General features: G+C 53.7%; 2 protein-coding genes across 7 annotated transcripts; both read left to right on the forward strand.

The window, feature by feature from the left end:
• The first annotated feature begins 890 nt into the window (after positions 1 to 890).
• Positions 891 to 27,447, forward strand: Puf60 (poly(U) binding splicing factor 60). 5 transcript variants are annotated; one of them, XM_004656392.3, is made up of 14 exons: positions 891 to 897; positions 1,624 to 1,627; positions 14,909 to 14,944; positions 19,451 to 19,546; positions 21,658 to 21,753; positions 21,867 to 21,956; positions 22,890 to 22,940; positions 24,973 to 25,134; positions 25,215 to 25,307; positions 25,436 to 25,649; positions 25,736 to 25,926; positions 26,063 to 26,198; positions 26,420 to 26,655; positions 26,735 to 27,447. In XM_004656392.3, the coding sequence occupies exons 3-14, from the start codon at positions 14,921 to 14,923 to the stop codon at positions 27,032 to 27,034; spliced, it is 1,689 nt and encodes a 562-aa protein (XP_004656449.1). In that variant the 5' UTR covers positions 891 to 897; positions 1,624 to 1,627; positions 14,909 to 14,920; the 3' UTR covers positions 27,035 to 27,447. The 5 variants fall into 5 exon arrangements, with proteins under 5 accessions (XP_004656449.1, XP_045000389.1, XP_004656451.1 ...); XM_045144454.1 differs by having other exon boundaries at positions 14,915 to 14,944; XM_004656393.3 differs by lacking the exons at positions 891 to 897; positions 1,624 to 1,627 and having other exon boundaries at positions 14,905 to 14,944; positions 19,454 to 19,546.
• Nrbp2 (nuclear receptor binding protein 2) lies at positions 2,904 to 9,045 on the forward strand. 2 transcript variants are annotated; one of them, XM_045144455.1, is made up of 18 exons: positions 2,904 to 3,026; positions 3,425 to 3,547; positions 3,618 to 3,719; positions 3,814 to 3,903; positions 4,075 to 4,115; positions 4,209 to 4,303; positions 4,417 to 4,440; positions 4,511 to 4,594; positions 4,672 to 4,727; positions 4,815 to 4,910; positions 5,312 to 5,444; positions 5,544 to 5,646; positions 5,737 to 5,787; positions 5,860 to 5,995; positions 6,811 to 6,864; positions 6,942 to 7,009; positions 7,095 to 7,150; positions 7,233 to 9,045. In XM_045144455.1, exons 1-17 carry the CDS (start codon positions 2,904 to 2,906, stop codon positions 7,120 to 7,122), a joined length of 1,407 nt encoding a protein of 468 aa, XP_045000390.1. In that variant the 3' UTR covers positions 7,123 to 7,150; positions 7,233 to 9,045. The 2 variants fall into 2 exon arrangements, with proteins under 2 accessions (XP_045000390.1, XP_004656456.1); XM_004656399.2 differs by having other exon boundaries at positions 6,942 to 7,005.
• Positions 27,448 to 27,451: the final 4 nt, after the last annotated feature.

Consider the following 27,451-nt stretch of genomic DNA (forward strand, 5'->3'; position numbering starts at 1 on the left):
TAATGCACACAGGTGCAAAGCCAAGAGGCAGAATAATGAACCTCATAGGCTGCTCTCTTCCCACCTGGGATGCCTGTCTAAGCAACGAGATCCATTCTCAGCAGGCGTGGTGGCACACACCTTTAATTCCAGCACTTAGGAGGCAGAGGTAGAATCATTGTGAGTGGAGGCTACCCTGAGACTACTTAGTGAATTCCAGGTCAGGCTGTGCTGAAGTGAAACCCTGCCTTGAAAAAAATTTTTAAAAAGAAGAAGAGGGCTGGAAAGATGGCTTAGTGGTTAAGACATTTGCCTGCCAAGCCAAGGACCCAGGTTCAACTCCCCAGGACCCATGTAAGCCAGATGCACAAGGTGGCGCATGCATCTGAATTTCTTTTAAAGTGGCTGAAGGCCCTGGTGTGCCCAGTCTCTCTCTCCCCCCCTCCCTTCTTCCCTCTCTCTCTCTCTCTCGAAATTCTCTCTCACTGAAATAAATAAAATAAAAAAGAAAGAAAGAGGGAATTCAGAAATTGGGTCACCTTCCTGACCTCAGAGAGACCCCAAGGGGACATCCAAGGAGCTCTGCCATAGCCACAGGATAATGGTGGAAAGATACCAGGTACCATGACACAGGATAGGTTGTCCAGGGAGTGGCTGCTGACTCCAGAGAAGGGTGTCTCCAGAGGATGTCTGATACACAGCATGAGCCTGACAGAACAAGGCAAGGGCTGGAGGGTGGCTGGATCCAGAGCACTGGCTGAGGAAGGTGGCTGAGTGCCATGTCTCAGCCTCCAATCCCCAGAGCTGTGAGCTGGCAGCAGCGGTCTGACCCATCGAGTCACAGGGGAAAATGGCTGAGAAACCCAGGACCAAGCTGTCCAGCACCCACGTAGTATCCTGCTGTTGTGTGCTCTTCCTGTTGAGGGTGCAATTGGGCATGCTATTAGTGAAGGGCTAGTGTGACAATGCTTAAAACAGCACAGATTTCTACTCTCACAGTTTTACAGGCCTGCTGTATACAGCCAAGGTGTGGGCGGGGCTCATCTGTTCTGGAAGCTGTCAGGGGAAGATTTGCTTCAGGCTCTCTTCTCACCACGGAAGACTGAAGAACCAGGCCATGTCTGCCTGTCACTCACCTCCATCCTTTGTCTTGGCACAGCAGCCTCCTGGTTTCTCTGTGACCTCACTCTCAGAAGGTAAATGTTGGTTTCAGGGCCCTCCCTAAATCTGGCAGGAATGTTCTCCCATGAGGCATGTCACAGGAACCCAGGGATGCACACTTGACTTGTGAGGCCTCTATTCGATCTTCCACAAGTTATATGTTTGCTTGTGGAGAATCCCAACAGAAGAAAATGAAATGATTTTTGGCTCAAATGTTGCCTTCTCTGCAGGCTCTGGGGCCACTGACTTAACCCTGCACCTTGTGTGTCATGTCTGCTGAGGACCCAGTGTGTGCTGGGTACTGTCCTGAGCACCAACAGCAGACCCCTCCCAGGTTCAAATCTCAGCAGGGACAGAGGATGGAACAACGAAACACATGCAGATCAGATAGCAAATGCCACAAAAAATATGAGGCCTGGTAGGGTGATGTGCTAGGATGGATGACCAGGGCATGCCTGCCTGAGCGGTGACACCTCAGTCAAGATCTGAAGCAAGTGGACTTGGAGGACAGTGGGAAAGATACTAGCTATAGCAAAAAGCTTGCTGGGACAGGCGGGCCAAGTTCAGCAAACAGCCTGGGTCCGGGGTGCCTACAGCAGGCTCTACTGGAGAGACTGGCAGACAGGGTCAGTTGTGAGGCCTTCACAATTAGGATTTGACCCTCAAGCTGAGTGGGAAGGGACAATTGGAGGGTTCCTCCAACAGTGTCAGGCCCAGCGATTTACTAAAATGATTCCCAGTTCTCAAAGCTATTATAGGCACAGTTAGAATTTATGATAGCAAAGGATAGAGGCCAGTGTGAGTATTCAGTGTCCTCTCCCTTGTGGACTTTGCACGATGCCCCTGTCTCACAGCAGCGATGTATGGTAGTGCCAGGCTTGGGGCAGGGGTTTTGGTTGGTTCTGTTTGTAGTCGCTATCCGTCCAGAAGCCCCTCCTCCTTCATTACTAGTATAGAGTCAACAGACACAAAGCCCACATGATGTGCCAACAGGCTTGAAAACTGTCTCCTAAGCACTGACCCAGGACCTATTTGTGGGTCAAGGAAGGACTGACCTCTCCTAACCCGTCGAGGCAGCCGTTTTCAAGTTAGGATGGGCAACCAGTGCAGGCCAGTGGGTTCTGAACAGGCTCCTAGTGCAGAATGCCAGCTGGGAGAAGAAGGTGCAGAGCTGGTCAGCACAGGCAGACAGCTAGGGTTTGAGTCTGAGGGCAGGAGGGCAACTAGCAAGAGGAGGTGAAGGTGGGCAGGGCAGGTGTGAGAGGTCCACCTCAGATCGGGTGCGGGTTATGTGCGGTAGGAGGGTGAGGATGCGGCGCAGTAAGAACCAGCAGGAAGAACCAAAAACTGGGCAGAAGCGGTTCCCAAGGAGGCCCTGAAGCAGAGGTGCCCAACAGCCTGGGCAGCTTGGGAAAGCCCGGGCGTGGCCTCCGTGGGAATGGGCGGTGCCTTCCAGGGGAGGGTCTCTCCCGAGCAGGGGATTTGAGGCGCGGGCGTGGTCTGGACGGTCGGGGGTGGGACCTGGGCGAGCGGGGCGGAGTCTCGCCCCCCTCCCCGGAACCGTATCCAGCTCTTGCCCGCAGAGGCGGCTCCAGAGGGGCGGGCCGGCTCCTCCCTCGGGCCCTCTGCCCGCCCGCACCTCCCAATTCCGAGCTCCGCGGCGGCTCCGCCGGGCTTCGGGTTGCGCGGCCGGGCGCGGGGCCAGGGCGCCGGGATCCGGTCGGCGGATCGCGCGGAGGGCGGCGGCCTGGGCCCGCCGAGCCATGGCGGCCCCAGAGCCGGCGCCGAGGCGGGGCCGTGAGCGGGAGCGCGAGGACGAGAGCGAGGACGAGAGCGACATCCTGGAGGAGAGCCCGTGCGGCCGCTGGCAGAAGCGGCGCGAGCAGGTGGGCACGGGTGGGGGTGGCGCCACCCTGGAGCCCAAAGTCCGCGGCGGGGGGCAGCCTGGCCTCCGTTGACACCGCGTCTCGTCGGACCTTGGACCCCTTTGGCCCCACGCCCTGGTTAGAAACCCCCATTTCCTGAGGACTAGTGTGTTTCCAGACCACCTCCTGGTGCCTTTTGGATCACCGCCAGCCCCCCCCCCTCAGCATCCCTCGACCCCTGAACCCTGCTTCACCTCCAGGTCCAGCCCCTGGACACCACCCCCTGTGCTCCTGGGGCCGGCCTCCGGATCCCTCCCGTCCCCCGCCCCCTCCCCCCGAGTGGGTCAGGGATGGCGGTACGGGGTCACGTCCCCCACCCGCCCCTGATGTAGCAGGACACACATCCCACCACCACCCAGGTGAACCAGGGGAACATGCCTGGAATCCAGAGCACCTTCCTGGCCATGGACACGGAGGAGGGGGTGGAAGTGGTGTGGAACGAACTCCACTTCGGTGACAGGAGGGCCTTCGCAGCCCATGAGGTGAGACTCGTGGTCCTCCCCACACCCCAGTCCCGGCTCGTGAGCACTGCGTGACCGCCCTCCTCCCCAGGAGAAGATCCAGACCATGTTCGAGCAGCTGGTGCTGGTGGACCACCCCAATATCGTCAAGTTGCACAAGTACTGGCTGGATGCCTCTGAGGCCCGCGCGAGGGTGAGCCGGGCCGGGTGCAGGGCAGGGGGGAAGCCACAGGCTGGGTGGGACGGCGGGAGGACCCACCCGCAATGGCAGAGCCCGCTGCCCGCAGGTCATCTTCATCACAGAGTACGTGTCGTCGGGCAGCCTCAAGCAATTCCTCAAAAAGACCAAGAAGAACCACAAGGCCATGAACGCCCGGGTATGGGGAGTGGGCTGGGGACGCGGGGGGGGGGGGCGGTGGGGGTGGGGAGGGACAGGAAGGACTTGGGCGCGCAGAGTGGCCTCCGGTCAGGAGTTGGGCGGTGGGGTGGACTCCGCGGGCCAGCCGCCTCTGTGTGCCCACCTGACTGAGCCCCGCGTCCGCCGCTAGGCCTGGAAGCGCTGGTGTACACAGATCCTGTCGGCACTCAGGTGAGCGAGGAGTCGGGCTGGCCCAAGCGCTTGCCCCGGCGCGCCGCACTGGCGCCCTCCCACCCCGCTCCTCCTGCGTTCCCCTCCCTGCAGTTTCCTGCACGCCTGCAGCCCCCCCATCATCCATGGGAACCTGACCAGCGACACCATCTTCATCCAGCACAACGGCCTCATCAAGATCGGCTCCGGTGCTGGCGGGGCAGGGCGGGCAGGGGGGCAGGGGGGCAGGGCTGAGGATCCCCGGGGAAGCTGAGGGCAGCTCGCTGACGCCCGCCTTTTCTCCCCGTGGTGGCCGACGCAGTGTGGTACCGAATCTTCTCCAATGGTGCGTAGGGTCTCTGGGGGAGCCGGGGCGGTGGAAAAGAGGGTCTGCTCAGCACCTTGCTCTCCTGTAGCGCTGCCTGATGACCTCCGGAGCCCCATCCGCGCTGAGCGTGAGGAACTGCGAAACCTGCACTTCTTCCCACCAGAGTATGGAGGTGAGTCCGGGAAGGTGCCTGGGGTACGTGTCCTGCTGACACATCTGACCTATCCTGCCTCATTCTGCCCCTTTCAGAAGTCAATAATGGGACAGCTGTGGACATCTTCTCTTTTGGGATGTGTGCATTGGAGGTACTGGCCACACACTTCATAGCCCCTCCCCCGCTGGGCTCGGCCACTATCTCACCCACACAGTCTCTCCTGCATGTCTGTACCCAGATGGCTGTGCTGGAGATCCAGGCCAACGGGGATACCCGGGTCACAGAAGAGGCTATAGCTGGAGCCAGGCACTCGCTGAGTGACCCCAACATGCGGGTGAGCAGCTTGCCCTGCCCCTCTGGGGATGGCTCCAGGTGCGCAAGATTGTTATGTGCTAAGCTGGTTAGTGCATCTGAGAGTGCATGCTGGCTGCTGCCCCGAGGCCTCCCTGGGAGATCAGACGAGATCGGGTGCATTCAAGGTGGTTGGGGAGCTCTGGAGCTCAGTGCAGGTGAAGGGAAGTAGGGCACTGATGAGCCTGGGTCTGCCTGTCCTCAGGTTCACAGAATCAGGTCCTGGCTGCTAGTGGGATGCCTTAGCCTGTGTGCATTCCTGTGAGAAAGTACCTGCCGCACGACTAGGGGTCTGGCGTTTCCAGGAAGTCTCCTCATCTCTCATGCTGGGTCTAGAGAAGGGAACCTCCATTTCACCACCAACCTTTCCTCTCCATTCCCCAGGAATTCATCCTCTCCTGCCTGGCCCGGGACCCTGCTCATCGACCCTCTGCCCACAACCTCCTCTTCCACCGTGTGCTCTTTGAAGTGCACTCACTGAAGTTGCTGGCAGCCCACTGCTTCATCCAGCACCAGTGTGAGAGGCAGAGAGGGTTGAGTGGGCCAGGAACTAGGGGTCAGAATGTGGAAGGGATCCTGCAGGACCTTGGCCTAGCTCCACCTCTGTGTTCTACAGACCTTATGCCTGAAAATGTGGTGGAGGAGAAGACCAAGGCAATGGACATGCATGCGATCTTGGCAGAGATGCCCCAACCCCAAGGCCCCCCCATGCAGTGGCGGTGAGCAGTGGTCACCAGAGTCCTCCCCTCTTAGTTCCCTAGCCCAGCCCCAGGCTGGCCACTCCTCATGTGCTTACCACACCATGCTAGGTACTCAGAGGTGTCCTTCTTGGAGCTGGACAAATTCCTGGAGGATGTCAGGTGAGGCTGGTATGAGACTGGGGATGGCACTGTCAGGCCTGAGCCCCCAGACATACCCTGGTGTGTTCCTAGGAATGGGATTTATCCACTGATGAATTTTGCGGCTGCTCGGCCCCTGGGGCTGCCCCGGGTATTGGCTCCACCCCCTGAGGAGGCCCAGAAGGCCAAGACCCCAACACCAGAACCCTTTGACTCAGAGACCAGGAAGGTGAGATACCACTCCTGTGCACTGTGCGGTCGCTCAGCGCTGTCCGCGTCCAGGTAACCAGTGTATTTCTCTGGGGACCTGTGTTCTCTGGACCAATTCTCCAGGCTGCCAGACGGCCGATCCTTGCTGTCTCCTCTGTGGAGGCTTGGAGGCTGTAGATCAAGCTGGGACACCCCTCTTCCCAGAGGCTCCTTGCTCCTGCAGCCCTTCTCCCACCCTGCTGCATGCTCCATCTGTCTGCACTCCAAACAGCCTTCCTCTGGAAATCTCATTCAACCCAGCTTTCTGGTCCCATTTCCTTGGTTTACTGATTGTCCTGGGTTCTCCCCAAGACCTCCAGAGAGAGACCACAGTTACTTAAACCCTCCAGCCAGGCTGTCTTCTGCCTTCTGCCTACGCCTTGTATCTTCTCACCTGGTCATGTCTGCACTGGATGGGTACCAGAAGCTTTGGCCATATCCATTTCCCATCCCCTATCTCCTTCCTCCCTTCCACAGTGCCCAGTTCACATCCCAGCAGTCAAGGGGCTGCCTGGCTCCTCACTATGCACAGGGGCAGGGGAGTCCTCCACCTGAGCTCCAGCCTCTGCAAACCTGCTTTTGCTGGCACCATGCCCTTCAGCTCAGTTACATCGATCTCTGGGCTTCCCACAGTTCCCTCCTTTGCAAGGTGCTCTAGTTGTCCCACCAGCCAGGCCCGACGCCTTCTTTCTGGGAGTTTTCTTTACACCCCAGTGTGGCACAGTAGATGTGCTTTCCTTTCCCTGCCCCTGCTGGGCTCCACACTTGTGAGTGACACGGCCTCTCTGCTCCCAGGTTGTGCAGATGCAGTGCAATCTGGAGAGAAGTGAGGACAAGGCTCGCTGGCATGTGAGCAGTGCCCTGGGCGAGGGGGGAAGGGGTGGGGCAGATTTAGGCCCTGCCTGACCACGCCCTTTCGTCCACAGCTCACGCTGCTTTTGGTGCTGGAGGACCGGCTGCACCGGCAGCTTACCTATGACCTGCTTCCAAGTAGGTTTGTTGGGGACTGGGCGGCAGGCTATGGTTGGGGTGGCAACCGCTTCTGCAACTTCACCCGTTGTCCCATGTTCTTGCTTCAGCGGACAGCGCCCAGGATCTCGCAGCTGAGCTGGTGCACTATGGCTTCCTGCACGAGGTGGGTGGGCTGTGCGGAGGGTCTGTAGGGTGCAGGCTGAGTGGGGCTGCCTGTTACCTCCGTGTCTACCTGACCGCTGTAGGATGACCGGATGAAGCTAGGGGCCTTTCTGGAGACCACCTTCCTCAAATACCGAGGAGCCCAAGCCTGACCCTCTCAGCCCTGGAGGCCCAGGCCAGATGCAGCCGCTCAGGGCTGTCCAGTGGGGAAGAGCCCTGCTCCCCAGAGATGCCTTCAGCCTGGCTGGCATTCCTGGATGCTGATGAACACTGGCCTGCTGGTGAGGCCCTCTGGTCTCCTGCAGCAGTGTGGAACTCTGAGGTGGTCATGAAGCCCATCAGGGGCTGAGGGAGCTCCACTTGGAGTGGAGTGTGGGGGTCAATCTGGATGGACCTCTGCTAGGGGAACTGCTCCATCTGATGGGCAACAGCCCCCATCCCCTGTTGGCACAGAAAATCCAGGCTAGGAGCCCTGCAGGTGTCAGAAACGCCAGGCAGGCTAGACCAAGCTGGAGAATAAGAGTTGAGCCTGTGGGCAACCAGCCTCCCCCACCATTCCACCCCAGGTCCCATGCAGACCAGCTCCAAACCTTGTCTCTGACCTTCCATACACTTGAGACCAGAGCCTGTGCTCTCCTTCATGCCCCGCCCCCAAGGGGATGTCTCCCTGCTGTGTTCCCTGGCCAGGGTGTTCAGAGGTGAGGCATGGCCCACTCCTCCCAGTGGTAGCTACATGTTGGGGCCCTGAGGATGTAGCTGGCTCTGTCTTTTTCTCTCCAACTCTTTTCGATCTTGTAGGTTTCAGTACCCCAGTGGATTCTTCACTCCTTCCAACCATCCTGGTTTATTGGTTCTTAAACTGACTGTCCTCCAGTTTCAAATTTAAATAATCTTAAACATTTTAAATTGTATGTATAAATTAAATGCATTCAGGTTTCTTTATAAGCATTTCAAATGTGAAACCAGGAAGGCTTACCACTATATCAGTTCCATATTGCTGCTGTAGCATCACACACCCAGAGGCTTGGGATGACACAAATGTGTTATAATTCTGTAAGTCAGAAATTTGATACAGGGTCTCACTAGTAGTCTAAGATCAAGGTGTCAATGGGCTAAGATACTTCATGGAGGTTCTGGGGGAAACTTACTTCCTGCTCATTTAAGCTAGTTCCCTCTTTTGTCTTTTTGTAATTCCCCCCCCCCCCGGAACTAGACTGATCCTAAGGACCCATCCTAGGGCCCTTCATTTAATTGGCAAGCACTCATCCCCTAAGCTAAGTCTCCAGCTCCTCATTTAAGCTGTTAGCAGAAGTCCACTTCCTTACAGTGGTAGGACTGGGGTCCTTGCTTTCTCACCGACTGTTAGCTGAGCTTTTAGAGGCACCACCTTCCTTGCCTCTCCTCTCTTCCCTCCCTCCACCTTCCAGGCCAGCAGCATAAGGTTCAGTTTTTGTCATGGATTGGCTGCCTAGTTTTCTGCCAACAGGTTCTCCATGGGACTCCTGTGATTAATTTGGAGCCACCTAGATAATCCAGGATAATGTTCAACTCAAGGTCACACCTTTTGCCATGGGGACTAACTTTCCTGGGTTCCCATGGTTAAGAGAATGGACTCAGGAGAAAGGGCATGCTGCCTACTATAAAACCTTAACCAAAGCCAAAATCAAAGCAAATTTGCCAAGGCACAGCTAATAAATGAACTATGGTGGGGAATTTCAAGTAATCTTAAACATTCCAGTAATATTTCCAAGCTTTTAAGTTCTCATACCTTTCGACTTGAAATTGCAGATCTCAAAGAACATATTCTAGGAGACTAAACTGATTGTGCATGGACTTACACAGTTGGAGAAACAAATGCTTAACAATGTATGAGTGATTAAACTGAAGTTAAAAGCATGAGAGCTACCATTGCTGCACTTTATCATGCCTCTGTTGATTTTATGTTTTCAGAGTTATATGCATATTATTTGATTTTTTTCTTAAGATTTATTAACTTGAGAGATAGAAAGAGGGGGAAAAGAAAAAATACAAGAATGGGCATGCCAGGGCCTCCAGCCACTGCAAATGAACTCCATATGCATTCGCCACCTTGTGCATCTGGTCTAATGGGTCCTGAGAATGGAGCCTGGGTTTTTTGGCTTTGCAGGCAAGTGCCTTAACCACTAAGCCATCTCTCCAGCCCATATTGTTTGGTTTTATTTGGTGGGGGGGTTGAGGTAGGGTCTCACTGTATCCCAGGCTGACCTGGATTCACTCTGTAGTCTAAGGGTGGCCTCAAACTCAGTATGATCCTCTTACCTCTGCCCCTCAAGTGCTGGGATTAAAGGTGTGTGCCACCATGCCCAGCTGATTATTTTCTTTTTAGACAGATCCTCACTTTGTAGCCCTAGCTAGCTTGGAGTTGGTTATCTAGACCAAGTTGGCCTCATACTTTCAGTGATCCTCCTGATTCTACCTCCCAAGTACTGGGATTATAGGCATGATCCACCACATCTGACTATGCATAGTTTTAAAAGTGGAATTTTTTGGTGGGGAGGGGGCAATAGCAAATAATAAATGCACTCTTATAGACTGATTTTCAGCAAATTGAATTCTTTTATCTTCAGGTACTTAAAATCTTGGTTTTTCAAAACCACAAGCATGCTTTTAATCCTGTTTATTGGTTTTTCTACATGAGGTATTCCCAGATGGAAACCTTTAGGGGGAGACATCTACCTGCCACCCTCATCCAGCGTCATCCCAGTGTGATGGACAGCACAGCTTCCCAAGTAGTAGTATAGTTTCATTACTGTAGGTTTCAGTGGAGAACAAGGGGTCCTAGGCTGTGTTTCCTTCCTTGCATAACTTTTTGTTTTCTCTGGGATTAATAATTGTCTTTTCCTCTCTTGTTTAGTTTGATGTATGTGTCTGCCACTGATTAAGCTTAGATTTCTCTGCAATAAGTATGGCCATCCTCTCAATCCTTAGGACTGACATAAGTGACAATTTCTTCTTTTCTTGTAGCCCCACTATGTGAGTCCTGTGCCCCTGGCTGCTTGTATTGTAGCCCAGTAGTGAGCCTTAGTTACCCTGAACTAGCATTTTAGAGCACTCCTTTTTTTCCTCTCTGGATCCCATCCTTCTTCCCCCACTCCATTTGAGGAACAACACCCCCAAGCTGTCGGAGATACATGTATGTGGGAAGTTATGGTGTCTTTGTTTGCTCACCTGTATTCTAATCTCACATGTGCTTTAAAGTGTATCCAGGTACAAGAAGGTTGGCTTAGCTGACAGCCATGTCTCTCAAGGACATTGAGGGTGTCATTTCATGTTTTTCTACTAAGACTTGTCATGCCTCTAAATTCTGACCCTTTGTATGAGTTCTTCTCTTTCAGTCTCTCCTGATCTTTCTTTCTTGCTTTTTGGCTTTGTTTGCTTTGGGTTTTTCTTTTCTTTTCTTTTTCAAGGAAAGGTCTCACTCTAGCCCAGGCTGACCTGGAATTCATTGTGTAATTTCAGGGTGGCTGCGAACCTACAGCAATCCTCCCACAAACTGGGATTAAAGGCATACACCACCATGCCAGGCTTTGTTTTGGTTTTTCGATGTAGGTTCTTGCTCTAACCCAGAATGACCTGGAACTCACTCTGTAGTTCCAGGCTGGCCTCAAACTCATAGCAGTTCTATCTCTGTCTCTGAGTGCTGGGATTAAAGGCATGTGCCACCACACCCAGCTCTGATCTTTTCTTTATCCCTGTGGTTTGGAAATTCTTAGTGACTCATCCATTGTCAAAAAAGAAAAAAAAAGGGAGGGGGTTAGAAGGATAGCTCAGTGGTTAAAAGTGCTTGCTTGCAAAGCTCAACAGCCCAGATTTGATTCCTCAGTACCCATGTAAAGCCAGATGCACAAAGTGGTGCATGTGTCTAGAGTTCGTTTGCAGTGGCAAGAGGCCTTTGTGTGCCCATACCTACTCTATCTTTTTCTCTCAAATAAATGAAAATATTTTTTAAAAAGAAAAGAAAAACTTGCTTGAATTATTTCTGTATTGACATTTCTGCTTTCCTTATTTCCTGTACAATTCATTGAGGTGTGCTTGCAAGTCATGGTGACACATGCCTTTAAACCCAGCACTTAGGAGGATGAAGTAGGAGGTTTACTGTGGGTTTGAGGCCAGCCTGGAGGCTAAAGGGGGAGTTCTAGGTCAGCAGGGCTAGAGTGAGACTCTACCTATGCTTGTCTTCTGAGAGGTGTAATTGAGTGTCCCAAGGGCCGGGCTTTAAAGTGGGTCTACTGCTCCCTGTACCTCCTCATCCAGAGCAATGGAGGCAGCACTGCTGTACAGGACTTATGTAAGGATGGCATGAGTTTCTGTGTGCCAAGTCAGCGCAGTGTTGCGCACCAAGTACCTGGATGCAGTTGTACATACATTCCTAACTCAAGTTGCCACCAGAGGGCGGTTCTTCTGGCTCCCCCTGGTGGTGGTGGTGAGCTTCAGCTCCCTGCCGCCCGCCGCCCCCACCCTCCATTTAGAGGTTCTGTTTGAGGTGCACAGGTTCTTAGTTCTGGAGAATACAAATGGTGTGATTGTTAGAGTTTTTGATTTACTTAAAATTTTTTTTTTTTGATTTTCCAAGGTAGGGTCTCACTCTAGTCCAGGCTGATCTGGAATTCACTATGTAGTCTCAGGGTGGCCTGGAAATCATGGTGATCCTCCTACCTTTGCATCCTAAGTACTGGGATTAAAGGCATGCACAACCATGCCTGGTTTGTTTTTTGTTTTATTTTTTTTCTGAGGTAGGGTCTTACTCTAGTCCAGGCTGATCTAGAAATCACTATGTAGTCTTAGAGTGGCCTTGAACGCACAGCGTTCCTTCTCCCTCTGCCTCCAAGTGTTGGGATTAAAGGCCACTATGCCTGGCTGTGTCAGTTTTTGTATCCAGCTTATGTGGGTGGTTTTGGGATGGAACCTGGGCCAGCAGGCTTTGCAAGCAAGCACCTTTAATAGTTGAACCATCTTCCTAGACCTATTTATTTATTTATTTGAGAGAGAGTTTTGTGTGTATGTGTGTGTGCGCGCACACACACACACACACCAGGGCCTTTTTAGAATTTTATTTATATTTATTTATTAGAGATGGGGGAGGGGAGAGAGAGTGAGTGCACCAGGGCCTCTAGCCACTGCAAACGAACTCCAGACACATATGCCACCATGTGCATTTGGTTTACGTGGGACCTGGAGAATCAAACCTGGGTCCTTAGGGTCTTAGGCTTCACAGGCAAGTGCCTTAACTGCAAAGCTGTCTCCAGACCATGTGCTACTCTGTGCATCTGGCTTTACATGGGTACTGGGGAATAGGGTTAGTTCTTTTTTTTTTTTTTACATATTTATTTGCAAGCAGAGAGAGACAAAGAAGGAACACGCTAGGGCTTCCTACCACTGCAAATGAACTGCAGATGCATGTGCCACTCTATCCATCTGGCTTTACACGGGTGCTGAGGAATTTAACCCGGGCCTTTAGGCTTTACAAGCAGGTGTCTAAGCCACTTTTCTAGCCCTTGTTTTTGAAGCTTAGGCTGCCATGGAACTCACTCTGTAGTCCCAGGCTGGTCTTGAGCTCACAATGATTTTCCTACTTCAGCCTCCTGAGTTCTGGAATCATACTGGCCGATCTGTTTTCTAGCTACCTGCTTTTGTTGTAGGCCTTCTGGGAGATTTCGACTTTATTTTTCAAGCCTATTGAACTGCTCATTTTCTTCTCAACTTTTTCATGTGGAAGAATGCTTTCTTAAGCTGGGACCTACCTAAAAAAAACAAAAACAAACAAACAAAAAAAGAATTCTTTCTTGTTCAATTAATGCTCTTGTTTTGTTTTGTTTTGGTTTTTGGCTTTTCGAGGTAGGGTCTCACTCTAGCACAGGCTGAACCAGAATTCACTATGTAGTCTCAGGGTGGCCTCGAACTCACGGTGTTCCTCCTACCTCTGCCTCCCAAGGGCTGGGATTAAAGGTGTGCGCCACCACTCCCGGCCTTTTTTTTTTTTAATCTCTAATATCTCTAAGCATATCACTTTAGCTTTAAAAAACTCTGCTTCCTTGATTGCCTTGGTTCCTTCTGAGTCTTGTTTCCTCATCGTCTGGTGCTTGGTGATCCTGGCTGTCCAGTTATGCTTAAGAGTGAGCTTGGGGGCTGGAGAGATGGCTTAGCGGTTAAGCGCTTGCCTGTGAAGCCTAAGGACCCCGGTTCGAGGTCGGTTCCCCAGGTCCCACGTTAGCCAGATGCACAAGGGGGCGCACGCGTCTGGAGTTCGTTTGCAGAGGCTGGAAGCCCTGGCGCGCCCATTCTCTCTCTCCCTCTATCTGTCTTTCTCTCTGTGTCTGTCGCTCTCAAATAAATAAATAAATAATTTAAAAAAAAAAAAGAGTGAGCTTGGCTTGGATTTAGCACTTGGTGAGCCTGTACGCCAGGAGTCTGGCTGGGCCCTTCTACCAGGCACCCCTCACTGCTACCTTTTTTTTTTTTTTTTTTTTTTTAAATTTTTTTAGAGCTGAAAGTTGCAGCAGAGAGACTTCCTCTGGAGAAGCCCAGATGGCACTTGTATGAGGTCAGTCTCTAAGGTAGGGGAGGAGGCCGCTTTCTCCCCTACTTTTGAAACAGAGCTAGGTCTCTGTACTCCTCTCTGAGTGGAGCTAACTTCCAGCCCCTGTTGGCAGGGTAAGCGCCTGCCAGCACCAGATGGTAGGGTTAGAGGTCTGGAGTGCTTTTTCCAGCTGGGCTTGCTTTCCCAAACAATCCTAGACACTACCTGCATAGCCCAGTTGGTTAAGGCAGCTCCACAGCATTTCATTTCTCTGCCCTTGTAGGCTGTGTCTTCATAAAGTTCCTTTCCTGTGGTATTAGAGGGAGGAAAATAATCTGTCATATTTTGCTAGTATTCAATTCCATATTTTCCCAGGGTTCACAGCAGAATGCTCATACAGTCAGGGGGAGACCTTAGGTTAGGGGTTAGGGTTAAAAACTTGGATGCAGCCATGGCAATGGTCAGGGAAGTTCCTTCCACAGCACTGATGAACACACGGGGCCTTTAAACACAGCCCAGAGTCTAGGGACCAGTGTGTACTCTGTGCCTTCAGACTGTTCCCACAAGACCGGCTTGTAAGGAAGTTTAGTGGCTGAATATTATCCGAGAAGCACTACCATGTTTTTTTTTTCAAGGTAGGGTCTCATTAGTCCAGGCTGACCTGGAATTCTCTATGTCGTCTCAGGGTGGCCTCGAAGTCACGGTGATCCTCCTACCTCTGAGTGCTGGGATTAAAGGCGTGCGCCACCACGCCCGGCTTAAGCACTACCGTTTTATGAATCACTAGAAGGATAGCAAGTACCCAATTAAACAGGAACTCCAGAGATTTGACAAAGCGAAGAAGGTGCAAGGTCCTTTTGTCATTTGTCTACTCAGGGTCGGCTGCTCTTCTTGTTTCCAGAAAATGGGTTCGACTGAAATACAGGTGTGTGTGAAGTAGGTAAGAGAGTTGGAGCAAATCCTGAGTGGGAGGTGACACAAATGAACTCGCCAGGGGATGGTCCCCAGCGCTCCAGCCCTGTTTTTGCAGGCCTCTCCCGGCCCCGCCCGGTAGGGGGCGTTAACTTCCCAGCCCGGAAAGGCGTTCCTTTCTCTTTCCACGCAGCGGGCAAAAGGTCTTACATCGCGAGAATTCCTAGACCGGCGCCCAGATCGCGCGAGACTTCGGAGAGAGCAGGAGCGTGTGGCGCGCGCAGCGGCCGCGACGGACGCAAGATGGCGACGGCGACCATAGCTCTCGTAAGTGAGCCCCCCGCAGTTGGGGGCGGCCGCCAGCTGGCCGGAGCGCGTCGTCTGCCGGGCCTGGGTGCGGAGGACCCCCGAGTGCGCAGCGGCTCTCTAGGCCCCGCACAGACCCTCTCGTAGCCCTGGGCATGCAGGGCGGGGGCGGAGCGGGTGGCGGCCCGATGCCGCAGCTTCCGGCTCGAGGATTCCAGCTTCCGGAGGCCGGGGAGACCTAACTAGATCCCTGCCGGGTAGTCCCGGAGCCGCGGCGTCTGCAGGGGACTGGGATCGCGCGGACCTGAACCTTTAGCTCCGCGCTAGTGCCGCGTGGCCAGGCGGGGGACCCCCGTCCTGTTGCACACACCTTTCGAGCAGGTTCTCTGCCCCCGGCCCTATGCGGTAACCTTGATGTACAACGGGAAACTAGAGTAAGGCTGCCTGCCTTGGTGTGAGGGGCTGTCTTGCACTGCGGTGCCGTGTGCCGGGTGCCCGAGGGAGCCGCGGTGCTAGGGTGGTTTGAGAGCCCGGAGGGGCGGGCCTTGCCCCGCTCTGCTCTGCAGTGCACGAACAGTGACTGCCACAGGTCTGCCTCCCCGCCTAGCTGAGGGCCACAGCCTTCCCGGACCTACCCTACAGCGTTTCATCCTTTTATTACCGCCACCCTTCCCCAGCCCTCACCCAGAGGGATGGAGTCCGGTCTGAGAAGACTTAGTCAGATAGCTGGAGGCTGAACCGGTAAGGTCAAGTAGTGTACACCGGCTGCCTTTGCTCAGCCTTGACCCGGCAGTTGCACCCTGTTCCATTGGAAAGGGGGCACTTGCTCAAAATGCCCTAGCTTGTGAGGGACAGCCAGTGCGTGGCACCTGTATCTGCTACCTTTTTTTTCCTTTTCTTTTTTTCCGAGGTAGGTTCTCGCTCTAATCCAGGCTGACCTGGAATTATTGTGTAGTCTCAGGGTGGCCTTGCGCTCACCGTGATCCTCCTGCTGCTGCCTCCCCAGTACTGAGATTTAAGGTGTGCACCACCACGCCCAGCCTCTTTCCCCCCCCCCCCCAAGTAGGATCTCACCTTAGTCCAGGCTGATCTGGGACTCACTTTGTAGTCTAGGCTGGCTTGGAACTCACAGTGATCCTCCTGCCTCCGTCTCCCGAGTGCTGGGATTAAAGGCGTGCACCACCACGCCCAGCCCCTGCTGTTCCTTGAAGCCACAAGAGCAAATATTTGTGAAGAGAAAACCAAGTTAGTGACTTAGTGACTGTCCTCAAGTGGTTAGTTAAGGGTGATGAAGGAGAGGGAAATGAAACTTTGGAAGATGTTGGAGGAGAGTGGGTGCCTAAAGTGGACTGAGGAGTGAGGTGGGGCCCGTATCTACTGTGGCAAGGCCCCAGGTAGATGAATGTGAGCGGTAAGCCCGAGCCCGGAATTAGGAGTTTTCAGTGTGGTGATCATTACCACACAAATGTTAAGGTTAACACATGTTCTTTAAATCCTCAATTGTCAAGTCCCAGTCTTGACACAGCATGATCTCTGGGAAGTCTTACAACATTCTTACCCCCTTCCCCAGTTGGGTGTAAACCTAGGGCCTGGAATGTGCTGGGAAGATTTACCATTGAGCTACCCCTTATTGATTTTTAAATGTTCTTATTTATACTTCAGGGCTTCCTGCCACTGTAAATGAACTAGACACATGTGCCAGTTTGTGCATCAAGTTTTACACAGATTACTAGGGAATCAAAACCAGGCTGTCAAACTTTGCAAACAAGTATCTTTAAAACTGAGCCATTTATCCATCCCAACCCCAAAATTTTGAGTAGTATCGTCTAGAAGGGCTGTATTATCTGTTTTGGCTGGGCATAACAAATCCCGTTACCCATGCTACCCACATCAGATCTTGGGAACAGGTCTGGCGAGGAAAAATACTGGCAGGTATAGAAAGGCCTCCTCTCCCTTGGACTCTCGTCTGGTGGCTACAGAGACAGCCTAATAGCCCTATCTCAGTAGTTCAGTCTTTCTTTGACTCATTGCTTTTCTCTCTTTTTTCAAATTGCTGCCACTTGGGACCATTACCTGCCCCTTCTTCCTTTTCCATGGACATACTTTCTTGCCTCCTGAAAAAACTAGTTTGCATGTTACTTCACAAAGGGATCTTCCCTGGCTGCCATGGCCTAGTGTATGCTTCACAGTCACTTTCTTGTTGTCCTGTGCTTTGTTTACTTAGCACTTGCTGACTACAGAGATCATCTTAAGTTCCAGTTGGAATATTCTTTGTCTGCCTACAGTTGCCCATGAGGCTCCCAAGAGAGTTGTCACTCTCTTTCTTGTATTGCTGCTCCTGCAGTGCTCAGCAGAAGCCTGGCTACCCAGGAAGCTACACTGTACCCTGTGAAGGGACCTGAACAGATGGAAGACAGTGTCCTGCAGCAGGGCTCTGATGCTGGTGTTATTGATGGTACTAACAACCGCTAGAACCTGTGTCTCACTTTCTCTGTGCAGGGACTAAGGGCCTCATGAAAGATGATTCAGTAAATCATAATGGTTGCCCGAGAAATAGGTGATCCTCCTGCATAGCTAAGGATCCTGTGACCTAGAACCTTAGGTGTTGTGTCCCCGGGTTACTGTTGCTTGCATTTTTGTGGGTTTTTTTTTAAGGCACATTTTTTTCTTTTTTTAAGAGCAAATTTTATTTTATTAGAGAGAGAGAGAATGGGCACAGCAGGATCTCTAGCCACTGCACCTTTTTTTTTTTTTTAAAGGCAGGGTCTCACTCCTATCTCAGCCTCCTGAGTGCTGAAATTAAAGGCAAGCACCACTACACTTGGCTCCAAGTTGATTTTTTTTTTTTTTTTTTTTTTTGGTCTTGTGATGGAAATAATCCTTTGGTTCTGGGCTGGGGCAGAGCAGGCGTGTGCATCTGAGTCTTTTGGTAGCACCATCTCTCAGGCTTTCCACCCAGGAGCATTGGGACTACAAAGCCTACTATTCCCATTTCCATTGCCAGAAGTGACAGTATGTGACCAGCTGTGGTGGCAAAGGAGTTTTCTCCAGGCTTTCCTAGTGACTGTTAGACCAGATCCCTAGTTCAGTGTGACTTGCTCTGCTGTAAATGGGGTAAATGAGGTGGGGTGTCCTGTACTTTGTCTTCTGTGAGCTGTCTCCTGGTCTCAACATGATCCTTATTTCTTTTCTTAAAATATTTTACTTTTATTTATTACAGTGTGTGTGAGAGAGAGAGAGAAATAGGCACACCAGAGCTTCTAGCCATGTGCATCTGGCTTATGTGGGATCTGGAGAATTGAACCTGGGTCCTTAGGCTTTGCAGGCAAGCACCTTAACCGCTAAGCCAATTTTCCAGCCCCCTTATCCTTATTTCTGAGTTGGCTAGTGCAATAATGTGGAGAAGCAGGACCCAATGCCCCAAGTTGACCCTGCTCACCAGTGTCAGGGCTGCACGTGAAGCATGCTTTTGCTGTGGGTGTTGAGAAGCAGCCTCTGTTCTGAGGTGGCTGTGTCACAGCAACCCCTCCATTCCTGAACAGCTGTGGAGATGAGCTGGGCAGTGGAGTACTCGTGTTGGTAGCATCAAGAGCAGCTCCAGGTGCAGGCTGGGTTGGCACGGCTTCCAAGCCCATCACCTCTTAGTACATGACACTGCTGCTGTTCCTTCTTGAGAAGCATAAGGACCTGAGACACCCTGGCCAACAGCCAGCCTCTGGCTTTGTCTGAGCATAGCCCTTAAGAGTGGACACAGCCATCCCTTCATGTCCTTAAATACCTATGGATCATGTCATCAGCTGGAGTAGGATATGCATGTTCCATCCTCTTCCCATTGTAGCCTCTGTGAAGGTGGAGTGAGTCTCACTTCCCCCTCTCCTGTCTTTGCCCACCCCACCTGAGGCCTGTTTCTTCTACCACCCCAGTCGGCCATGGTAGGAGCTGTTCCCTCCTGAGGGCTGGCTCTGGGCAGCAATAGTCTATGCCCCCTCTGGGATGGGTCTTGTTAGTGTAGAAAGCCAGCCTCTCAGATGCCTTTCTAGGAATCAAACAGCCTTGCAATTTGGCTACTGGGGAAGGGAGGCCTAGGTTTTATCAGAGCCTATTGATACTCTGGGACAAATGCCAGGCTGAGTACTGGCCTAGGGTGTTCAGAAGGCAGTTCTTCTGCTTGAGGAGGGGATGGGGAGGGAGACAACTAGCAACTCACCTTGTCATCTAACCTGACCCAGTCTGTCAGCAGGAAAGGCTGCTTTCCTTGACCTGGGGTCCCTTCCCTAGGAGATTCCCAACTCAGGCCTTCACCAGCTGCTGGCTTGCTTTCTGTCTGGGTTTTGGGCAGGTGTGCTGGCAGGCTTGAGGGTGGGCAGTATGTCAGGTAGGAAGAATGCTGGGAATGCATATTCAGGGGCCCTTCTATGGCACTGTCCAGCCTCCCTCCTACATATGGGGACTGACCATAGCTTGAAGATGAGAGGGCCTGGGAGGCAGCTTGTGTGACTGTTGGTTGCATCTCCTTCCTGCCTGCAGCAGGTTAATGGCCAGCAAGGAGGGGGGTCTGAGCCAACAGCGGCGGCGGCGGCGGCAGCAGTGGTGGCAGCAGGAGACAAATGGAAACCTCCACAGGTACTGACCCTGAGCATTCTCTCCCTCTGCCAGCCTGCCTATCTGTGGATCCTGGTCTTGGAGAAGCCTGATTGGGGCAGGTGGGGAGGAACCTAGAAAACTTTCTCTGACTTCTGGATAGATAGTGCCTGCAGGATTTGGGCCTATCCTGGTGCCTCTTCTGCCCCCCTCCCAACCCTGCTTCTGCCCTGTCCTCTTCCCAATGAGTCCAGCTAGTCTTGAGTCCCTAGCAGGGCCTAGCAGTTGGCTGGCCAGATGGGGAGCTGTGGCCTAGCTGTCGCTGGTGCTGGCTCTCAGCATTGTGCAGGATGGTGGGTCTGCTGTTGCAGAATGTCAGCATTATGTATAGAGCCAGAAATGGGGATTTCCATTTTAGCTCTGTATTTTGATTTAAATAAAACATCATGCAAGTCAAAGGTTTGCATCTTTGTGTAGTGAGGAAACTCCCCACCTTCTCTGAGCCCAAGGATGGGTGTGGGTTAATCTATTTCCTCAGGTACCTGCCCATGGGATCAGGTCCTGTGGGAAGTGTTGTTGCTAGGTGATAGGTTCCTTGTGCTTCTCCATGTCACTGCTTGCTTCCACAGGGTCCCAGCAGGCCTCAGCAAGGTGGCCTGGTAGCCTCTTGGGCTAGGCCCTCCTGACCTCTCTGGCACTGGTGGGAAGGGGGAGTTGGACGGGGACATTTTATGCAGCCTGGCTCCTGGGAAGTTGTGGGGGCTGAAGTTCCCGGTCCTGGCCAGGCAGCCAGCCACTAGTTGGTGGGAAAAGGGCCTTTTGTTCACCAAGACAAAGAGGAGATTGAAAAGTTTCTAGGGGGCTGAGAAGAACTGGCATTGATTTCCATGGTGACAGCCTGCTCTAGCTTTACAGCCTCAGGTCCTCTCCCACTAAGGAAGAACAGACTTGGGGCCAGCTGGGAGGTCAGAAGAGAGGCTTCGTATGAGCCAGATTACAACCACTGGTCCTGTCTACTGTCAGCCTTTGAGAGACTTTGGGGTCTTCTTGGGCTCTGATGGCCCATGAAGTGGCCCTTTAAGCTTCCTGCCTTTTGACCTTGGTCTGGAAACTCCAACACTCATGGTCAGGTTAGGGTTTCCTGTCTGCCTCCTTTGTACTTCAGTACTGTGTGTCACTCCTAGGCGGCAGACTTTTCTCTCTCAGGCTGAATCTGGAAGGCGAAAAAAGCACCAGTGGTATTTGGAGCTGGTCAGCATGCAGTCCAGCTCCCTTTGCTCTCCAGGGCCTGCTGCTCTCACATTGGGCTTCTCTGCTCTCTTTGGGCTTCTCTCCCTGCCGACATGGCCATGTTCTTCTTCTGCAAAACAAAACAACAACAACAACCCCCCCCCAAAAAAAACAAAAAACTTGAAAACAACTTTGATAGGAGGAATGTAAACACAACTCTGGTAACATCAAGCAGTCATTGTGGCAAGCCCATTGCAGCCCAACACTCCCTGTTCTGTAGGCACTTGGCTAGGGTTCTATTGTTTTGAAGCTGTTATATGCCTGGTTTCTCCCAGTGGGCTGAGCACAGCCCATACAGGAATGTAGTAGAGGTGGATTACTGCCTCTTGGAGGGCTCATGTGCTGTGGGGCAGCACCCAGGCTCTCTGGGAGAAGTGCTGAGTGTCTCTAGATGCCCTTACTTGTTCCAGTGTGGCCTGTGTCTTATGAGGAAGCCAAGAGGCTGGAGTGCCAGGCAGCCTAGGTATTAGGAGTCTCTGAACTTCCAGAGTCCTATTATTGCTCTTTCTGCCCCGGGGGACAGTAAATGCAGGATTTAGGATGGGGACTCTGGGGTCAGATTCTCAATAATGGGCTGACTCCTATACTTTCTGCCTGAGGAGGCCATTTTGGCCAGGACCTCTTAGGTACTTGCCTGGTTTAGTCATTGTCCTAGCCATGGGTCCTGCATGTGACAAGAGGCCTGGCTGGGGACAGCCGTGTCAGAAGAGCAGACCTTATCCAAACTAGGCAGGAGACAGTTTATACTGGAGGTTTGCCCCTTGATTTGAAGGGTCTAGGGAGAAAGGGTCTAGGGTTTCTGGGGTCTCATGAGGAAGACCTTGAGTTTCCTTCTAGAACAGCTGTCCTGCTCCCTCCTCCAGGGCACAGATTCCATCAAGATGGAGAATGGGCAGAGCACAGGCACCAAGCTAGGGCTGCCTCCCCTGACGCCCGAGCAGCAGGAGGCCCTCCAGAAGGTGAGAACACACATCCTGGGCACTGGGGGCTTAACTGCTCATCCATAGTCAGTGGGTCAGGCTGTCTCCCTGCAGGCTGAGCCCCCAGTGCTCCTCACTGCCATCTCTTGTAGGCCAAGAAGTATGCCATGGAGCAGAGTATAAAGAGTGTGCTGGTGAAACAGACCATCGCACACCAGCAGCAGCAGCTCACCAACCTGCAGGTGAGCCCCACCTCCCTCTTGCACACCACTGCCACCACCTTGGGACTGGCTTTGCTGGAGGCCATCCTGCCCAACCTGGGCCGGGAAGCCTCCACTGCCCCTCCCCACCACCTCCACCATCTCCTCTTCTCTGCCTCCTCCTGTGCCTGCAGCCGACTGCCCCCAGAAGGTGTTATGACTCTCAAACTCTCAAGACTCATTTTCTGGACCCCCAGGGTCCCCTCTGAGGCATGAATGGCCTAGCCTTTCCTCCTGTTGCTTGATAAGGCCCCTTCTCCACTCCCTTCCCACTCCTTCTCTGTAGTTCTGCCTTGTTCTCCTTGGTCTTCCCACTGGTGCCTCTCGGACTCCCCCACACCCTTGTCCCCCAGGCTGTTCACAGCTATGGTGGCAGCATGTAGGGTGTGATCCTCTCTGCCCCTGTTATCAGGCCTCCACCCCTACAGTGAGTCCTGACCACCTGTGCTGGGACCAGGGAACTGAGGAGACAATCTGGGAGGGGAGGAGAGGGAGGTCCATGGGTCCTGCTGTAGGCTGGAGGCTGCAGTATTGGGAAGAAGCCTGTGAGGCTGACAGGTTCCTGGGCCTTGAGTGCCCACCCCTTCTACCATGTCCCCAGGCCCAGCCCTCAGACATTCACGCTGCCAGTTTCTTGGCTGTTAAGTGCTCCTTCCATCCCTTTCCTCCCTCCCTCCCTTCCTTTGGCCCTCGCCAGTCCTGCTGCAAAGGCTGCGGGGCAGGGCACCTGGGGCTCTGAGGCCCCCCTAGGCAGGTGCCAGTGGCCAGCCAGAGTGGCCGGCAGTGTGGGAAGGCAGGTGGGCCTCCCTGGCAGGGCGGGGACTCCGGGCCTTGCTGCTGTCTGCGTGAGGTGTTGACAAGAGCGGGAGACTGCTCGGCTCCAACAGACTGAACTCTGTCTTTACTGTCTTTCAGATGGCAGCAGTGACAATGGGCTTTGGAGATCCTCTCTCACCTTTGCAATCGGTCAATAGAAATGCTCACTTCTTCCGGGGCTCATGTCCTTAGTCAGGGCTAGAGGGGGGCAGTGCAGCCCACTGCTGGGGACCTTGCTCCCCTGGCCGGCCCTGCCCGCCAGCTCTGGACGAGCACAGCAGAGCGCCAGGCATGGCGGGGCCAGTGGTGTGGGCACTCACCCCGGGACCGCCCCTGGGGAGGCCTCCATCTGCTCTGAGGGCCCGCCTTAAAACTAACCGGCCAGGTAACTGCGGAGGGCAGCCGCGGCAGCCAGCCAGGGAGGGTAGCTGCCAATGCCAGGCTCATCTGCGCCTTGCACCCCCACATGGGGGATGCACCTGTGGGCCAGTCCGACAGTCTCCAGGCTGCCCGGACTCTTGGGTTGGGGTCAGGCCCCTGAGAAGAGAGGGGTCCTAACTGGCCCCATAAAATTCTGGAGGGCGGATGGATGGATGGGGTGGGGCCTGGGGGGACTTGAGTGAGCAAGAGAGGGAAGGGCAAACAAAGACTTGGGTCATGGAGCTGACCACCAGCAAGGGGTAGAGGTCATAAGACCATGGCTGCAGTGAGAAGAGGAGTCTGGGAAGGAGATAGCCCACTCTTGCCCAGAGGCGAGTTGAGGCAGCCTGGCCCTATCCTGGGGAGATCCTGAGGGAGAGACATGGCTCTTTCTCTGGGGTGTTCACTCGGAGGGGTCATCTCTGGATGAGTTGCCCTCACATTTGAGACAGTGTCCTGTCTGGGAAGTGTGCGTTTGAAAGGGAGCTATTGACCCTTTGAGGAGACCTGGACTATGAGATGTGCTGAAGCAGAGTGCTGTCTGCCCACCAGTAGTTGGGTAGCCTCACCCTGAAGGGGAGACATGGCCTTTATTTGGAACTGTGACCTTAAGGGATGGGTGTGGCTTCACATCTCCAGGGTTCTTGGAGAAGGGGTAACTGTACTCTCAGGGCCCTTGGTCTGAGCAGGAGCCTGTGGCCTGTCAGGAGCCAATTTGAGGGAACAGTCCCTTATTCAGGGAGTTCCTAATGTGTGGGAAGATAGGCCCCCACCTTGAGGAGTCCTATGTTGGGGGGATGTTCACCTCGTTTTTAGTTCCCTCTGAGGGAGGCTGCCCTACTAATGTCTGAAGAAGTTAACTTGTCTCTGGCCACTGGGACCTGTGTTAGGGTGAGAGGAGCCCTTTGAGTTAAGGGCCAGGGCCCTGGCCATGGGGCCCTTTCTGCAGCCTGCCCAGAGTTGTGTGGAATAGAATCCCCTGCCTGGTGAAATGTCAGGGAGGGATCCTGTCTCAGAGTACTTGGGGAAGTCCCAGCTCACTGCCAGGCCTGACAACTTCCCCATCTCCCAAGGAGCCCTGAGACTTCTCTGTTGGGTTCTCTGCTACCTCATGATGCTCTTACCTGGGCCAGCTCTTGTGGCTACGGTCATGGGCTCCCAGTAGCTCTTTTGTGGGGGTGGAGATTTTGGGATGGGGAGCATGAAGAGCACACTGAATCCCTTCCTGAGTCTCCCTGCATGAGCAGCTTGCTCCTTGTTCTCTCCAGAGAGCCCCTGTCTGGGCTCCCAAGCTCCTTCCCTGGGATCTCTTCTGGGCAGTGGCTGCTCTGTCTCTGCCACCCTCTCTTCTGGCCTCCCTGCCAGTGTGTCCCACTGGTTTGGACAGCTCCTCCTTCCCTCTTCTGTCCCAATATTTGGCCAGGTTCTTGGGAAGATCTCCCAGCCTAGTCCAGGGTACCTGGCACCAGACTGCAGGGTGGTCATTGAGCCTCCTGACACCTGTCAGCTTTGCTGCCAGTCTACCTGGGACCTTGGTGGACTGGGTTCTTCCATGTCCTGCCATTGGGACTGGCTTTCTTTCCTCAGGGAGGGGTCCTGCTGACCCCCATGCCCTGATTGCAGGGCCTCAGCCTGCACCTCACTGCTGTATGGGGAGCCCTTCCCACAGCAGAGTTGGGTGGGTGGTCCAGGAGGGGAGAGGGCTGCTGAGCCTTCTGCCCCTCTGACAAGCCAGTGGCTCTCTCCTTCTATCCTGCTGCAGATGGCAGCTCAGCGGCAGCGAGCACTGGCCATTATGTGTCGTGTCTATGTGGGCTCCATTTACTATGAGCTGGGAGAGGACACCATTCGCCAGGCCTTTGCCCCCTTTGGCCCCATCAAGAGCATTGATATGTCGTGGGACTCAGTCACCATGAAGCACAAGGTAAGCAAGCCTGGTCTGCCCCAAATGCCCTGGCTTGTCCTCCCTGCTCTTCTAGCCTGACAGCACCTCCCTGTGTCTAGGGCTTTGCCTTCGTGGAGTATGAAGTCCCAGAGGCAGCACAGCTTGCCTTGGAACAGATGAACTCAGTGATGTTGGGTGGCAGGAACATCAAGGTGAGGTCATCTGGACTTGGTCCTTAAACTGAGCACATAGTGCTCTTGTCAAGCCCCCCACAGATGTGTGGAATGCCATCCCAAAAGCCTGGGCTGATAGTAGCTTTCATCCCCTACCTCTTCCTCAGGTGGGCAGGCCCAGCAACATAGGTCAGGCCCAGCCCATCATAGACCAGCTGGCTGAGGAGGCTCGAGCCTTCAACCGAATCTACGTGGCCTCTGTACACCAGGACCTCTCAGATGATGATATCAAGAGTGTGTTTGAAGCTTTTGGCAAAATCAAGTCTTGCACACTGGCCCGGGACCCCACGACTGGCAAGCACAAGGGCTATGGCTTCATTGGTGAGTTCCGGGGAGGGGTCCCAGGAGAAGAGGGGCTCCAGCTGATCCTGAGCCCAGCCCCTTCTCACTGCTGTTCTGCCCTGCAGAGTATGAGAAGGCCCAGTCGTCCCAGGATGCTGTGTCCTCCATGAACCTCTTTGATCTGGGTGGCCAGTACTTGCGAGTGGGCAAGGCCGTCACACCCCCCATGCCTCTCCTGACACCTGCCACACCTGGAGGCCTCCCGCCCGCTGCTGCTGTGGCCGCAGCTGCAGCCACTGCCAAGATTACAGCTCAGGTGAGAGCTGGTGCAGTGGTGTGTATTTGACAGTGGATACACAGGCCTGTTGGTTCTTTGGGGACTTTTTTGTGGGTGGGGGGTGTGGGGAGGTAGGCAGACTAGGAACTGAATGTGATGCCTTTTGGGGTTGCAGGAAGCAGTGGCCGGAGCAGCAGTGCTGGGTACTTTAGCCACGCCTGGGTTGGTGTCTCCAGCACTGACACTGGCCCAACCCCTGGGAGCTCTGCCCCAGGCTGTCATGGCTGCACAGGCCCCTGGAGTCATCACAGGTGAGTCTGAGTGAGCCAAGGCTCCCTTCCATTCCTACCCCTTTATCTCTAGGCTCTGCCTTCAGTTTGCTGACACATGCTTGATTGATTGATTGATTGATTGGGGTGTAGCTCTCTGAGCCAAGAACAGGCTGGCTGTGGCCAACCAGCTCTCTGCTCTTTCCCAAGAAGGGTGGCGGGGGGGGGGGGGGGTGACTTGGACTTGGTTGGTTTTGCTGCAGGTGTGACTCCAGCCCGTCCTCCTATTCCGGTTACCATTCCCTCTGTGGGAGTGGTGAACCCCATCCTGGCTAGCCCTCCAACATTGGGTCTTTTGGAGCCCAAGAAGGAAAAGGAAGAGGAGGAGCTGTTCCCTGAGTCAGAGCGGCCAGAGATGTTGAGTGAGCAGGAGCACATGAGCATCTCGGGGAGCAGTGCCCGCCACATGGTCATGCAGAAACTGCTCCGCAAGCAGGAGGTAGGTGGTCAGGTCCTCTGTGGGGCAAAGTGGGTGTGGTCCAGTCAGCTACATCACACAGCTCTTTCCTCCCCTGCAGTCCACGGTGATGGTTCTCCGAAACATGGTGGACCCCAAGGACATCGACGATGACCTGGAGGGGGAGGTGACAGAGGAGTGTGGCAAATTCGGTGCTGTAAATCGGGTCATCATCTATCAAGAAAAGCAAGGCGAGGAGGAGGATGCAGAGATCATTGTCAAGATCTTCGTGGAGTTTTCCATGGCCTCAGAGACTCACAAGGCCATCCAGGCTCTCAATGGGCGCTGGTTTGCTGGCCGCAAGGTGGTGGCTGAAGTTTATGATCAGGAGCGTTTTGATAACAGTGACCTCTCTGCGTGACTTTGGCCTCCGTCTCTGGACTTGTACATGTCCCTTGTTTCCTCTGGGTTTTATAGAGTGATAACAATGGTGTCCCTGGGACCAGGCACTCTGCCCAGCCCAGCCTGTAGTGTGCATAAAGGTGCAGATGCTGCTGGCCCTGATTGCCTGTGTCTGAAATTGGTCCCTTGAGCCAGGCTTTGTGTGTGGGCGCGTGGCCCTGTACTCTCCGTCCTAGCACAAGGAAGACAGTGGGAGCAGGGTTTAGCCTGCTGCGCAGGCGCAGAGGGGAGGAGCCTTGGGGGCTCGGTGCGATACTCTACTCGCTTGTACCCGTTTTCTCTGCCTTGCGGGCCACTGCTGTTCACGTTGACAGAGACCTCAATCGGGAAGGTATCTCCCGGTTCTGAGACATTAAATATCGGACAGAGCGAGTGC

This window comes from Jaculus jaculus, chromosome 2 (genome assembly GCF_020740685.1).
Source record: "Jaculus jaculus isolate mJacJac1 chromosome 2, mJacJac1.mat.Y.cur, whole genome shotgun sequence".
Lineage (NCBI taxonomy): Eukaryota > Metazoa > Chordata > Mammalia > Rodentia > Dipodidae > Jaculus > Jaculus jaculus.